Genomic DNA, 15434 nt, shown 5'->3' on the forward strand with positions numbered 1-15434 from the left:
AAAAAAAAAAGAAAAAGAAATATGTCTATCATTCCTCAAATATTTTGATAACTCATGTTATTGTCCCTTGTAGGTGGTGCCAAGAGACAAAAACTCTGCCTACTCAGCCTGATCTTGCCAGAGGTATGTGCTGTGAATTCCTGGCAGGATTGTGTGATAGAAAGCTGAGAGGTCAACATAAACAAAATCATTTGAAACAACAAAGCTGAGAGGGAAAAACTGTACTTCTATCACACAGCTTTCACACAGGTTTAATAGAGGTCAATGACTGCCTTGGATGTTGTTACCATGGGGAGGCTCTCAAGTGATAAGGAAACAATCATTTTTGGTGGATATGAGTGGGACTGGAAGGAGTGAGAGTTCCGAAAGAATCACTGTAGGCAATAATATTTTCTAGGTTGTACTCACTGCCAAATATGGCTTTCCAGGCAGTACAGGATGCTGCTGCATATCTTCACTAAATCAAGATCAAACCAATCAAAATCCAAAGCAATGGATGTGTGTGGTATTCTATTCCCCATCACTTTACATCAAGGGAGGCTCATACATGCCTGAGAACAGTTTCATCTATATACAGGGCAATGCTTAAAATACAGCATATTTTTCAGTTTTCTTGAGTAATGAATATTTACTGGTTTACAAAAAGCAGAATCTTTAAGCTGATTTGATTATTGACCCTGACCTTTGATAAAAATGAGGCAATTTGGAAGGTTTGGAAGGGGCTTGCTTGTTTGTTTATTTTAGATTTTGTTGTTGTTTAAACGTAACATTTGAGAAAACTCAGCTAGCGCTCTCTTCTTTGTGGCTGAACACAGTAACATTCACTCCCACACATATAGCCACAAGGCTCAAGGTTGGAGGAGCTGTGAGGAAAAACACTATGTGCTGATGTGTCATGAATCTTCCCAGTTTCAAACTGACAGATAGGAAATGTCTTGCACAGGAATATGGTAGAATGTAGAAACATTCTTTTTCTTTGAATATGCTATTAACATAAATTTAAAAAAATACAAAAAGTGAGACACTCCTCTGAGGAAGTAGGGACCCAAATTTGAAAGCCCAGCCAATATTTATGCTGCCATGAAATAATGATTACTGTTAAAAATAAGAAAGAACCAAAAATAAAACCAGGTTTTTTCACATTAAAAAAAACCCAAAGGCACTTCTCTTCTTCCTTGAATCTTTTGCTCCTTGACACAAATCATGTTTTTTCCCAGCTAAATCATACACATCATCTGTCACACATTAACTCCTTGTACACTGAAATGGCTCCCATTACTTGAAACCTGTCAGCCTCCTGATCTCTAAATGCTTGTTTCACACACATTGCAATATGCTCCAGAAATATCCCAAATTAACAGCAATAACCTGTTTACAGTAAGACAAAATGAGTAAAATGGAAGAAAAAGACAGAAATGAAGGCTCTAGAATGTGAATACAAAAAAAATGGTTCCATATAAACTCATTCCCATGTGTCCCAATAGCTGACTGTGGTAAGAAGATAGGTATCCATCTAAAATATTTCTCCTACCAGCAGTCTCTACTCCCACAAAAAGAAGGAAAATAAAGGGGATACTTTAAACAAATATATATGCATACCTGTATGTATATACACACACTTAAAGAACAGAATTTTCAATTTAATTCCAGTAAGAAACCAAAGGTTTCCCTTTGAATTTTGCAGAGACCACACCACGTTTTAACAGGACTGTTTGAAATCAAGCAACATATCAAAGCAGTTCAACATCAGACACAGAGGTAAGCAGCCTTAAATATACTCCAGCAGTCACCACTTGCTCTTCTGAAAATGTGCAGTGCACGTAAGGAAAATGGAACAAGCCATGAAAAGGAAAACATTCATCTTTTCATCAGCGGTTCTAGAGAGTAAATCGTATGAGGAGCAGCTGAGGGAGCTGGGGATATTTAATCTGGAGAAAAGGAGGCTCAGGAGAGACCTTATCACCCTCTACAACTGCCTGAAAGGAGGGTGTAGCCAGCTGGGGATCAATCTCTTCTCCCAGGAAACCAGCAACAGAAAGAGAAGACATAGCCTCAAGCTGTACCAGGAGAGGTTCAGGTTGGACATCAGGAAGAATTTCTTCATGGAAAGCATATTTTAGAATTGGAACTGGCTGCCCAGGGAGGTGGTGAAGTCATCATCTTGGAGGTGTTCAAGAAAGACTGGACATGGCACTTAATGCTATGGTTTAGCTGACAAGGTGGTTATTAGTCAAAGGCTGAACTTAGTGTTTTGTTCCACCAGAATGCGGAAGTTGGAATTTCTTCGAAACCAGAAAGATTTCTAAAATTAAATGTGATTTAGCTATAGGACTGACAAAAGTAAAATGAATGAAATGCAAGATGAAAATGAACGAACAAAAAATGAATGAAATGGTCGCTAAACAGCCAGACCTGGGAAGAATATCCTCAGAAACAGATAAATACAGCCTTAAGTGTTATAAAATATGAAATTTTAACATTTTATTCTTAAAGCTTCTGGGGTTTGCAACTGCTGAAGACAAGGTGATACTCTACAATCAGTAGCTCAGAAAACCATCTTCTCTTATATTTAACTTTTACTTGTGTTTTTAGACCATTGTGGTTTGAGAAAATATCGATTTCACCTATTTCTTAATAGCTTTTTTTCCTGCAAAGGCAATTGTTCTCTCCCTACAGCTTCCATCTACTGAAAACTGGGGCGGGGGGGAAGAAGGAAACCCATTCTATGTTACATGGAGAAATTAACCGAATAAAATTTTGTAGCATTTCTGGGATTTCAGTACCTCTGCAGTCGTTAACCAATCAGCATTTACTGATCCTATTGAACCCTCTTTCTTTTGTGCTTCAATCCAATAATGGGGTAGATTTTTAAAAAAGCAAAGAAAGAGAAACAATTTACACAAAACCCACAGCATATTCCAACCAGAAAGGTAAAACCTAAATACCCTCAGGCTCATTAGAACAGCCTCATTAGTAGCTGGGCATTGTAAACCAGCAAGAATTGTTTGCCATACCAGTGATGTTCTCCAGAAGACTTAAAAGACTCCCATAAACCACCCAGGACTTTGACAGCAGAAATATTTCAATGTTACTAGAAGAATTAAATTATTCATAATTAATAACCATTATTGAGCAGTGTTTTTTTCTTATTTACAAACCTGTTTTCTACAAATATATTACTTTGAGGTATTTTCTGAAGATTAATGAATAAAAACTATGACTTCTATGAAACAGTTGCCTTTGCAATTCATTACTTATGAACTATTCTTTAAGACACATCAGTGTTTCTTCACTTTAGACAAAGTTTAAATAAAAATCAAGCCAAAAAACCAAAAAAGAGTAAATATTATTGTGTGTACACCACATTCAATTGCTACTTAGAGTGGCAAGGTAAGGAAGAAAGTCACTCCATGGACTCAAAAAAATTCACCAGATTACTAAAGGACCCAAAAGACCCCCTTGGATTACCAAATCTGGCAAGGTGGGGAAAAAGCCCACCTGTTTATGCCAAGGAATATGTAGTATGGATACAGCCTAGGTGGTTACAACAATAGCAGACTAAATTGTGAAAGCTTGTGCTAAGAATTGCATGAAAGCTCATGGAATTTAAAACTTTTTTTAAAATGTGATTTTTATCTGAATTTTTATTTTGTTTCTTTACAAAAGAAGACCCATGGCCTGAGAAATGAGTGTAAGATCTGGGTCATGAATGTCCTCAGGAGGTAGATGCACAAATTGCTGGAAAGCACATGGACTGCGGAAGGATGCCTGGGCAACCAGTGATGCTACAAAATTGACACCCTGCAAAGTGAGGAGACAGCATGCAGAAAGATCTCAGTACCCTTAAGGTGAGATACAAAACTGCTGGGAAAGAGAAGATGCAGACTTTTTCACCCTTGAGAACCAGAAATCTATGGCAGGGCAGTGCAGACCTTAATTAGTGGTAATACTACACTGTTCTTAAGGAGTCCTTCATAATCATGGACTTACTAGGCACACTTCACAACAGAAGAAATACACAAATTTTGAGGGAAGGGAAAAACCAATACATGGCAAAAACTCAAACAACAAACCCAGCACACAGTTCTAATCTCAAAGATATTCTCAGACTATTTTGTACTCATCTGTCACACTAAATCACAACAGTCCCCCTAAAAACAAGGTGTTTCAAAGTACAAAATTAGAATAACTACCTTAAAACTCCAATTCAAATCTCTAATATTGCAGGATTAAATCACAAGTGTCCTTCGTACCCCACAACCACTTAATTCAGGTGATTCATGGTATAGAACTCAACATCAGCCCTGGAAGGCCCAGCAGTTTGCTTCCCCTGAATAAGACTAACAGTGCTGGAAATTTCTAAGCATGTCATAAATAGTAATTGCTCCTTAATCAGTGCCACAATATCTGATGCTTGCACTGCATAATTCAAGATGGTATGGAGAACTGTCAAGTAAAGCTGTAGGATCCAGCTGAATTCATGTCAAGCTTCATTCATGTATGTGAATTTATATACAAGTGGATATATTTATATATGGAGAACATGAAGGGCTCCATACATATTGCATCAAGTTGTCAACTAAATTTTCATCCAGAAGAAGTCTGTATGTATTGATGCTCACACCAGTCTATTGACAAGTTGGTTCCCAATTACTCCACCGAGGTGAACTGAAGATACCCAACAGAAGTAAAGATCTATCATCCTGTCTTTATACACTCCATGCCCAGAGCCAAACCAAGAAGCTCCCCTGTTCTCTCAGTCTGCTAATGTCTCTGAAAAGCCATCAGAGAGGACCACCACGTAGCTAGCAGCTGTTTCTTAGACATCTCTAAATGAAAGATTTTCCATTTTTTAAGGTATAGGGATGATAAATATGACTAGAAATAATCTGAAGAGTCCAAGCACAGTGGGAGGGAGCAGAAGACATGGCTGTGCTGAGAGGTACATCCAGCTGCTGAGCCTGCAGGTGCATCTGGAGTAGATGGACAGAATGAAAAATTAGAGGTGTTCCTGGGCTGGATACATTTGAGTAATGAGGGAAGTTTGTAAAAGTAAATCAGAGAAAAACATGCTTAGATAAGATCAGTCTAGAGCAAAATAAGACAAATGGGACTCAAATCACAGTTGAGATCTCAGAGATGTGAAAAGCAAGTAGAAATAAGAGATCCAAAAAGAGAGAAAGCAAACTATGAATAAAAACTCGCATTGGATATACTGTGAAAAATTATGAGTAGCTAGAAAAAGTAGCAATAAGAATGGTGAGTGTGAAAGAAAATAGTCCAACTTTAATACAGTAGGACAAACATTAAAAAGGAAATTGAAAACTACCGTATAATTTTCTAGATCCCCCCAAAAATCTACATCTGATTGGGAATAATTCACACCACAGTTAAGACAGCCTGAGAAATAAGCATGAACATTACAAACAACAACGAAGTACAATTCACTATCTTTTCCAGAAATTGTGATTTATAAAGGCTCCAGATATTCAGAGGAACAGGGTGGTAAGGAGAAGCATTTCACAAGTGCAAAATAGACACTTCCCTAAACTCAAACACATCCAACTTTCCATCCCTTCAGCAACCAAATGCAAACATGAATGCTGTAGGTCTTGAGCAGGGCACCGTGGAAGATAAAAATAGTTCTGCCTACAACAAACACTTGTCTCTACAGGCTCGTAGCACGGCAATTGAGAAGCACGAGGCACACTTTCCATTTCCGAATAGAGCATCACATCACATGCTCAGCCACTTGCAGATTAAAACTAGCTGTCTTACAGCTGTGCAGCTAGCGAGGAGATTAAAGGAACACATAAAATCCTTGCAAAGATTCTTGTCAGTTTAGGATTCTCCAGATACAGCTCATCCCCAAAAAAGCCACAGTGCACAACACATGGCAATATGAAAAACACAGCAGAAGAGGGGAAAAAAAAGATTGCAAAATGCCCATCCCTAAACTTATGTATATTGTGAATATGCAAATATGTTTTATTTCATATTGACTCTTAAACAGCATACAGGAGGGGAGCATTAGAGAATTGAGCTGCAGAAGGTTTAGGGGAGATACAGGTGTTTGAAATAAAAAAGAATGGCTCCTAAAATGTTAAGTTGGAAGAAGAAGCAAGAGCAGACACCAAAGAATGAGTTTTTGCCATGTTCTTGCCAACGTGCATGACCACATACCTTCTCTACTGCTACTGTAGAGAATGCCAAAATTCTTTTTTTTGGATCTTGCTGAAGTACTGTCACAACAGCAGTCTAATGAGGTAAAAGGGCACTCAAAACTGCAGTCACACTTTAAACCCACGAACCATTATTTTCTGATAGTTTCCATTTTATTAAAGAAATGTTTCCACATGGAAATGACTTATGTGTGCAAGGAGAAGCCTCTCTCCTGAAGAAGATTATAGTAATATATCAAAGAAAACCCCAAAGAAAGCATCTGGTTGGCCAAAAGAACAGAGTATTTATTTTATTTTTCCTGTTTCTTTTTAATGGTAGAGAGATACATACAAAAGAAAGGAGTCAAAAAAACCTGCAGTGAGAAACAGCAACAAGGAGCAAGGAAAGAAAGGTTAATTACAGCACAAGAAAAGATGCGAGGAATGTGAAGAATGTCAGCAAGTAAATAAATCAATAATCTACAGTCATGATCTACATTCCTGAACTACCTTGAAAGCAAGGATATCTGCCCTTAACATTCCTGACAACAGTAGAGATTTTCAAGGAAGACCCCCTCCTGCTTCATGCTCAGTTTCTGCCAGCACCCTTCTGTCAACAACTGATTACAAGGGAACGTTTCCAAAGGGAGCCTGTATTACCTCTTATGAAAGTTTTGTTAATACAAGCTTGTGAATACCTTGGGACAGCCCAGAAAAACTAACAAGCCAAAATTCATGCTGTGATCATTTCACTTAGCTGAAAAAAACCTCAAGGTCACTGTCAAACAATTGTAGGAATGATGCACTAGATTTCCCCCTCAACACTGCTCTCTAAAACATACTGGAGTCTAGCAGCTCATATGGAATAACAGCACAGATCAATAAAGCCAGAGACTAATGTGGTTTTACAGATGTATTTCTTCACAATGGTATCAACATACAATAAAGAGTTTTACAGAGGAAATGGAAGCTGAGTGATAGAGACAAGAGGATCTAAAAGTCAAGACTTAATAAGTTGGAAACAAACAAACAAAAAACCACTGACAAAAAACCCCCAAGCAAATAAACCAACCAACCAAAAAAACCACCAAAAAAACCCGACCAAAATCAAACCATGAATGCAAAACCCTAACTCCCCAGTACAAGTAAAATTAAGGATATGCCCTTGATAAGGTGACAGAATAGAAGTGGATCTGCAGAGCAAAGCCATGGGTGTTAAGGACCTTACTGACACTCAACCCTTACATATTTTGTGGAGGGTTACTTCAGACTAACTCTAGACTGATCCCATGAAGTGGGCTTCCAGTAGGGGTTGAGGTAAATATCCTGGTTTAGTTTTGTCCATAAAAGAATCTAGATCAAGCTGGGGTGCAAACCAAAATATCATAAATGGGGAACAACAGAAATACCATTCAGAAGTATAATCCTGAGCCAATGCTAACAGAGATTTACCTGAAGTTGCAATATGACTCTGATGCTACATATAAAAAGTCTTGTAAGCTCAGTCTCAAACAAACAACAACAAAAAAGAAAGGGAAAGGATGATTCCACAAGCACTGTTGTTTAGAAGACCACTTTTGTCTATAAAACACAGCAGTAATTCTCCAAAAATTGCTTTACCACACAAAATGCAACGTACAAAACCCACAACAAATTATCATAGAGAATTATTTCTAAATTGGATGTGCAGAATGCTTTTGCAACACTTGCTTTTGCAAATGAAGCTGATACAATACGATTAGGCAGCTGGGGGCATCTTTTCATGTGATTGAAGAAATTTCTTAATAAAGTGTAGCAATTAAAACAAGACTATTTTCAAAGCCCTTCTATTGCCAAAGGGGGGGGACTCTACCCCCAACTGCCCTCAGCAGATTTTACGGTCATCTTAAAATAATAGATGCAATTACATTAAAAAAAAAAAGAGAGAGAAAACTTGGTGTACCTGTATGTTGTCCTTCAATCCAAGCTTGCAGATACATGAAGAGGAGTAGACCAGCTACTCCAAACAGCAGTACAGACATGAAGACTTGTCTTAGGTTCATGACCCTGTAAGGGGGCTTCTTTTCAGCTTTCAGAAGGACTCATTGCTCACTTTCCTGAAGTTTTCAGCATGCCTGCATCTTCTTTGGTATCTTCCCCAGAGACACCAACCTGGAATAACAAGAGAGGGAGTTTGTTCTCGTGTTACATTTTTATTCTTCACCAGAGACTGTGTAAACAGCATACCATATACAAGCTGGAACTCTCACAAGCTATTACATTCAATGCTTGTATTTCTGTTCACAGTCTTGATGTTCTTTCTACCCCCAGACGAGTTCCAAGCAGATGTGTTTCTTGAAGTGGCTGAAAAGACCATCGCACCTCCAGAACAGCAAACATCACCTGCTGCCATAACAGAGGGAGGTGATGACCCAAAGGAGATCATTGAGTGTCACACCAGTACGCCACTCTGCTCACCAACCATCACAGCTGGGAAGCTATAGCAAGCAGCTGGAGCCTCCCAGGTGGCTGGGTCACACTCCAAGAGGCTGCCAGCCCCCTGTGATGGGCAACCCAGCACCTCTGTTTCTGGACTGTATAATCATGTGCCCCTAAGGATGGATCACCCCACGATGCGATCACTCTGCTCGCAGAGCCTCGGCATCGGTTCAGCCTGTACATTGAGGAGTCATACCATGATGTTCACCCTCAAATCCAAGTTTTGTTTTGCAGGATTAGGAAATGTTGGCATAAGATGGCATCAGTTACACAGCAGAAAATGAATTAATGGATCATCTTTTTAGTCAGCTGTTTTGCTACATGGAGAGGGACTTGTCAGGAACTCAATTCTTGCTACTAAGTTTAATGGAAATGAGCTCAAATGTAAAAACTTATCAAAAAGATTACTTTCTTGTACAGCAGTGGGCCCAGAGGAAGTAAGTAATTTACCTGATACCCTGCACTTGCCACAAAGGGGCCATAAAATTCATTTTATAACATCAGAACATGAAGACACTGTGGATCACTAGAAGACAACTCCCTAACCTGAATGAGAATGTGCTCAGTTTGCAAGTGCCTTATTAGAAGCTGAAGAGCAGTTGTTGGAACTGGCCTGCACAGGAAAAGAAAATGCATTAAAATTCAGCATAATGGACAGCCTTGTCAGTGCATATGACAGAAATGTCTGATGAACTACCACAAAGAATGCTAGGAAAAAACTCAAGCTTTTAAATGAATACAGCCTACTGGAAGATATTTGAAATATAAAACTGTTGAACACACAGAAAAAGAAAATGCAGGCACTTAACAATTATTCTGAATCATACAAGTACTCCATGTTCCACAAGTTTGTATTTTTTAATAACTCAGCACTGTTATATCTATAATTGCTGAGTTTCTAAAAATACAGTACACATAAAGCTTAGCAGGAACTCCCATTAAAAACAGCTGTTGAATGAACAAATTAATTACATTAGAAAGACAAAAAAGATTTCAAGAACAAGAGAACTGTTCAGGACGTTTCAGATGTTTCTCCAGTTCTGTGCCATTAAACTATATACTTCTCTTAAGCACAGACTGGCCGGCAGAGAATGTAAGCCACGGTTTAAATATTAATCATTTTATGTGTAATTGTTCCGTAGAAGACAGATAGCTAGACATTAACAGAATGTAAATGTTCTGTCTGAAGTCTTTTTTGTAAGGGTCATGAAGCAACTGGTTTGAACCAGGCACATGAAATGAAGGTGAGAGAGGCTTTATTCCACTTTGGTCTTTCTGCTTTGATTCTACCGAGAGAGAATTTCTTACGTGTTATATACAAGAACCTGTTTGTGGCTATTGTGATGATGCACAGTGTTGGAAGGAAGCTGTGAAGATTGGGAAAAGCCAAAGAAAATGCTTGGTGAATGCTGTGAAATGGTTTTTGTATAGTTATGGGTAGTGGAGCCTCCTTTCACCCAGCTCTTCATTAGCTGTTATCACTTGTACCTTCCTCTCCTACAGTGCCTTCTCTCAGCACTCTCAGATCTGCAATATTCTTTATCTATGCTACAAGGCTACTTAGGTCTTTGCACCTAACTTCAGTGCTGCAGCAAATGTACTGTTTGCATGTCTTCAGAAGTCACTCTGCTGATGAGACAGAGGCTTCCCAGTGTAAGCAATGCTTCAAGAGCCACTGATCATAGAACCAGTGAATACAAACCTCTTCTGTTTTCCCACAAACAAAAGCCATGTTGTTCATGTAACAGGACATTGAGAGCAGCTGGATTAGGAGGGAAAAAAGGCAGCAAATAAATAAGACATGACTGTCTGAATAAGAATCTTTGAAATTAATTACTTAAGTTAGAGGTTCAAGAAAGCAGGAATCAGTTGCTTGCTGTTTGGGATTGACAAGCTCCTCTCGTAATAAAAAGGTGAGGAATCCAGACACACACAATGACACTGCATGCCTCCAAATAAGCCCACTTTTGTGATGTTGTTACTTTTTTCCATCTCTGACTACACAAACCTCCCATATATTTAGCCCTTCTTTCTGAAAAACAGTGTCCTTGAGTGGGCAAGAAAAGCTTTCTCAGGCCACATGGATGATGCTGAAAGCAAAGGGTCTCATACCACATCTCCATGAACATTTCTGACACATGTAGGCTGGCACTGCTGCTCTCTCCAGCCACTTGCTCTCATCCTCCCTGACTGCCCAGCTCTTGCCACCACCATGAGGGCTTACTGACCAAGTTTAACACATTACAGCCCACAAAGAATTTACCCAAGGGACAGTGGCAGTCATTTTTCCTAGAGCAGGAGCCAGTATCACATACATCCGTGACAGCACAGGATATACAGATGACCTTGCCCAAACACCACCATGGTTGCATGCAGCACCGTCTACAAGCCTTGAAAGGTGATGATGCAGATGTATAGTAAAATAAGGAGCACTATTAAGCAATTTAATCTGTTAATAAGAAAACAGATATTTTTCTACTAGGTTAGTTTTGGTTTTGAGTGGAAAGAAATTTGTAAAAGGAAACAGCAGTTCAAGGTAGTTTTTTTGTTTTGTTTTGTTTTGAGCTACCAAACACACCCTAAGGCAAATTCACTCCACCATCACAGTCACTACAATTACCTTTGTATCAAGAGTTTACATGCTGCTTCCAGTTAGTTTAATTTATTTAAATTTAATATATATGAAACTGTATTCTTCATTTACATATTGGCTAGGTTTTAAGCTTAAACAAGAGTAACACTACTTTTAATTAAGATTACTGATTTTAGCTCAGGTTAGAATCTAAATACATCAAACCCAACTCTTCTGCTACCTTTTAAGATTTTAAAGGATTTTCAGCTTGAATGAGTAGTTTAATTTATTTAATACAGTGATTTGTAACCCATATATGAAAAAATTGTAGTGACATTTAGAAAAGTCTGTGTCTGTGAGTCTTCTAGTAGAACTTGAAAAATGGCTGCACAACACTGACAAATTTGCTCCTTTTGTATTAAAAAGCAACCGTCATGGATTACACTCTCAGGCATCCTGGGCAAGAGGAAATACCTGCAAATATTCTTTAGTCAAGATAAATGTTTTCTTGTGGCTGTGAAGAGCCAAGAAGCTGTTACTTTCAACCCAGGTATTTTTAAAAGAGATCAGCCATATACAGACAGAAGTTCAGCATCCCTGCTTAAGCTGTCAATCTTTTTTTTGCTCCCTGTTCTGGGCAATGTGGCTCCCCTGGGTGATACCTGGACCATCCTGCTGGGTGGCTCTTGCTATGAGGGAACTAAAGTAGCCCGAGAAACTGCTCTGTGCCTTACACGTGTGCTGGACTAGATTCTTGCTTTTGCCCAGCATCACCCCCATCTCTTTGGGATGTATGTCCCACATGTTTCAACTGAAGCCACACACCCCAAAATTTCAAGTTCTTTTGAAGAAACCTGAAACTTGAAGAAACTGGAGAGAGACTACTACATATCCTTTTCCATCATGGAGAAGCAGTAAGTCTGGCAGACAATAGCACAACGTGCCTTAGATGACAAACACAAAAAAAATTTAGAATTTTTACGGGTCTAGAGTCATTTACTTCTGAGTCCAAATTGTTTAGCAGTTGTCAAATATCAAGAATTTCAAGAATCCTCATTCCACTGATATAAAATCCTTGCATTTTCCCCATTGTGTTTTGGGTTCAAATATGTATATTCCTGTACAAGGCCAACATAAGCAACTGAAATAACACAGCCACCCAAAACTGGGGAAGAGTGCACCTCCTGCTTTTGGCATGATTCCTCCTTTCAGTACATCATCCAACTTCTTATTCCTTGCAATCAAATATACCTGCAGCTGAGGAGAGGCACCTCAGCACTCAGGTACCATTCTGGCTCCTTCCTATTCTAGACCACACAAAACCAATGGCATCTGGTCAGTATGCTTGACTAACTTTAGATTTTCTTGCCACTGTGACCCTCACCATTACCTAGTTCCAAAATCAAGAACATATAAATGCAAAACATTAGGTTGCCTCAAACTATTTAGAAACCTTTCTTTTTAATTTCAGCTTTCTTTTTGCTTCACCTGGAAAAAAATAATATCAAGAAGCAGGGTTAACCAGCAAAAAACAGATGAAAAATCCCAGACAATCTTTATAATGGTCAAAGCATTCATATTACTGTGGGATACCACAAATTCCCACCCACTCAGTGTCTCCTTAGACACAACTGAATTAATGAAAACAAAATGAGAAAAAGAACACAGAAAGCTACTGCAACTGCACAGTTTTGTTGGTTTTTTGTTTTTTTCATTTTCTTCCCTCCTTCCTTTTTTACCTCAAGAAGCACTACATTTTGTGATACCTCCACTGGCGTTATCGTGGCAAGAAAATCTTGCAGTGAGGAATGTTCTGCTGGACACTGGCCCAGACTACTTTCAGCTCACTCAGTGGAAGGAGGCAAGGATATCTTCTCACTTCAACGCTCCCCCTCCTCCCTCACTTCTCATCTGTTAGCTCATGTCCCACTTCACACGCAGATGATCCTCCAGGATCACCTTTCCACTGTCCACATCTCATCTTTCTGGCTTCACAACAACTAGCACAAGGCAGAGCTCCAGCTCTTAACAATGCTCACACAGTTCCTCAGATCAGGCAGTGCTACTTTTCATTCTGGTTTATTACAAAGGCTGCTAGAAATAAACATTCAGAATTTGCCATTTTGTATCTCCAGCAAGTTACGCTGTTATGGCTGGGTGAAGGCAAAGGCCTTACAGAAATTTGAAGTAAGAAGATCAAGATAGTCAAACAGTGGTGCTGAGAAAGTTTGTAAAAATTAAAAAACTGAACCAACCAGCCACTCATCAAACACCCCCCAGAAAAAAACCCAAACAACACCACCCAAAAATCACCGCAAACCAAACCAAAATTCCCTTTAAGTAGATTTCCTATCCATAGGAATTTACTAGGGGGATACAAACATCATACAGGCCCACTGTTACATCAGTCCTGCTGACACCTCAGCAACTTCTTCACCTGAAGAGCTGCTTATAAGAAGGCTGTGTTAAAGTGTAATTGAAGACACCATCTGGCCTGCCCAACTTTTATTACTGGCAATAACAGAAGATTACTACCTACCACCATTGCAAATCAAGTTAAGAGAATTCAGTTAGAGCTCCATAAGACACAAATAATGAAATTTTTTATGAAATGTATAGGGATTTCTCCTCAAAGGAGAGATCTGTTTTTATCAAAGTGAGCATTCTTCACTCACCCACTGCCAATTATGAAACAATAAAGCCCCGCTTTATTTTTTCAATATTATGAAAAAATAAAGCTTAAAAATTTGAAACTTTAACAGCAGTCAGGAAATTCCAAATATCGACATCACCAAGGCAACTTCTCACCCAGTCAACCTGTACGTATTTAACATTTTTCAACTTCACTCTCCCTTGTTACATAGAAGACCACAATGTTGTTATAGCAATTACATTTTGTTATAAATGCACTTTATAGCATACAACATATTATACAAAATTAATAACATGGTGAAGAAAATATGGTTTTCATTTGATTTTGCCGTTTTAATCTATTAACATCATTAGTTCATCATTTTCCTTTTGATATACTTCCAAAGAAAAAATATCAATTTAATGAAACAATGGACGTAAGCAAGGCTCACTGCTTCTGAGAACATGTGCACCACTTACTTGGTCCTGCTTCTCAACCATAAATCCTACTAAACTTCGGACCATGTTGGCTTAATGCACATAGCAACTTGCCTCAAACACTTGTAGGTTAATTTAAAGCTGCAGTTCTAAACAAACAAAAGTTATGCTTGTGTTAAGAACATATAAATGCCGAGTTGCGCTACCCATGTGTATGCAGGTTGACACATCAGCATCACGGAAAGTTTTGGTTACTTACGGAGAATAAAGAAGACACAGAAAGTGTCAAGTTTGCACCTTCACCAGTTCACCAGGATGCTCAATTCCAAGGGTGTCATCCTACAGCTGCTGGACATCTCACTTCAAAAAGGAAAAATCATTATTATTAATAACATTTCCCAGTCAGGACCGAGGGACCTTAGCAGAAAAAGACGAGTTCGGCATGCTTAGCTCTTACCTGTCTGAAGCACTCCTGGGAGTCAGTGAGCAGTGACATGGAAGTCGCCAGGATTTTGGGAAGTTAAACAAAAACACTGCTCGCAAGACAGAAACTTGATTTCTCTCAGTCTTCTAGCAGGATTGTAGGTGGGATTTCTTCCCACTCTCAGGATAAGGAACGTTAGCAAAAGGACTGTGTCAAAGCCAGATCTTCCCTTTCCTGAACTGTTGAAATGACACAGTCTTGTTTACGGACTGCAGGGAACCGAGGTGCTATCAGCATGCCAACAAGACTCGCAGCCTGCCCCAGTCATTCACTCTACTGCTAGAAAACGCACAGGCAAAATACCAGCCCATTTTTTTATTCTGGAGACGTGCCACGAATTCCCGATTCCCGGTGTGTGACGACGGAGGGGTGTGTGTGGGTGTGGGGAGTCAGCAGAAAAGTTGCTCGGCGTGCGGAGCGCAGCCCCGCGCGGTGCCGCAGCTGGGGCTCTGCCATCCCCTCAACTTCTGGGGACGCGCCGCGCCCCGTCGGGGCCGCTCCCGGCGATGGAGCCCCTTTCCTCGGACACGGCAGGGGCCGGGGCTGATCCTCGTCCCCCAGGGCCGCTCCGCCGTGCCGCCGCCTCCCGCTGCCGCCGCCGGAGGTCCCGACGCCCCGGGGCTGGGCGGTGCCGGCGGGGAGCGGCTGCTGCCGGGGCCGCGGAGCAGAT

The 15434-nt window shown here is 39.8% G+C and overlaps 1 protein-coding gene across 1 annotated transcript in view; it reads right to left on the bottom strand.

Moving 5' to 3' along the window:
* The window catches only part of CHST9 (carbohydrate sulfotransferase 9), an 88304-nt gene extending 73306 nt beyond the window's left edge, over nucleotides 1-14998 (bottom strand). Inside the window, exons 1-3 of the mRNA XM_082289774.1 lie at nucleotides 14738-14998; nucleotides 14540-14640; nucleotides 8104-8312 (exon numbers count right to left, since the gene is read on the bottom strand). Coding sequence (XP_082145900.1) covers nucleotides 8104-8203 — 100 coding nt within the window. The 5' untranslated portion in view covers nucleotides 8204-8312; nucleotides 14540-14640; nucleotides 14738-14998. The remainder of the gene's footprint in view (nucleotides 1-8103; nucleotides 8313-14539; nucleotides 14641-14737) is intronic.
* Nucleotides 14999-15434: the final 436 nt, after the last annotated feature.

Source organism: Coloeus monedula (assembly GCF_965178545.1).
Source record: "Coloeus monedula genome assembly, chromosome: 1".
NCBI classification, from domain to species: Eukaryota; Metazoa; Chordata; class Aves; order Passeriformes; family Corvidae; genus Coloeus; species Coloeus monedula.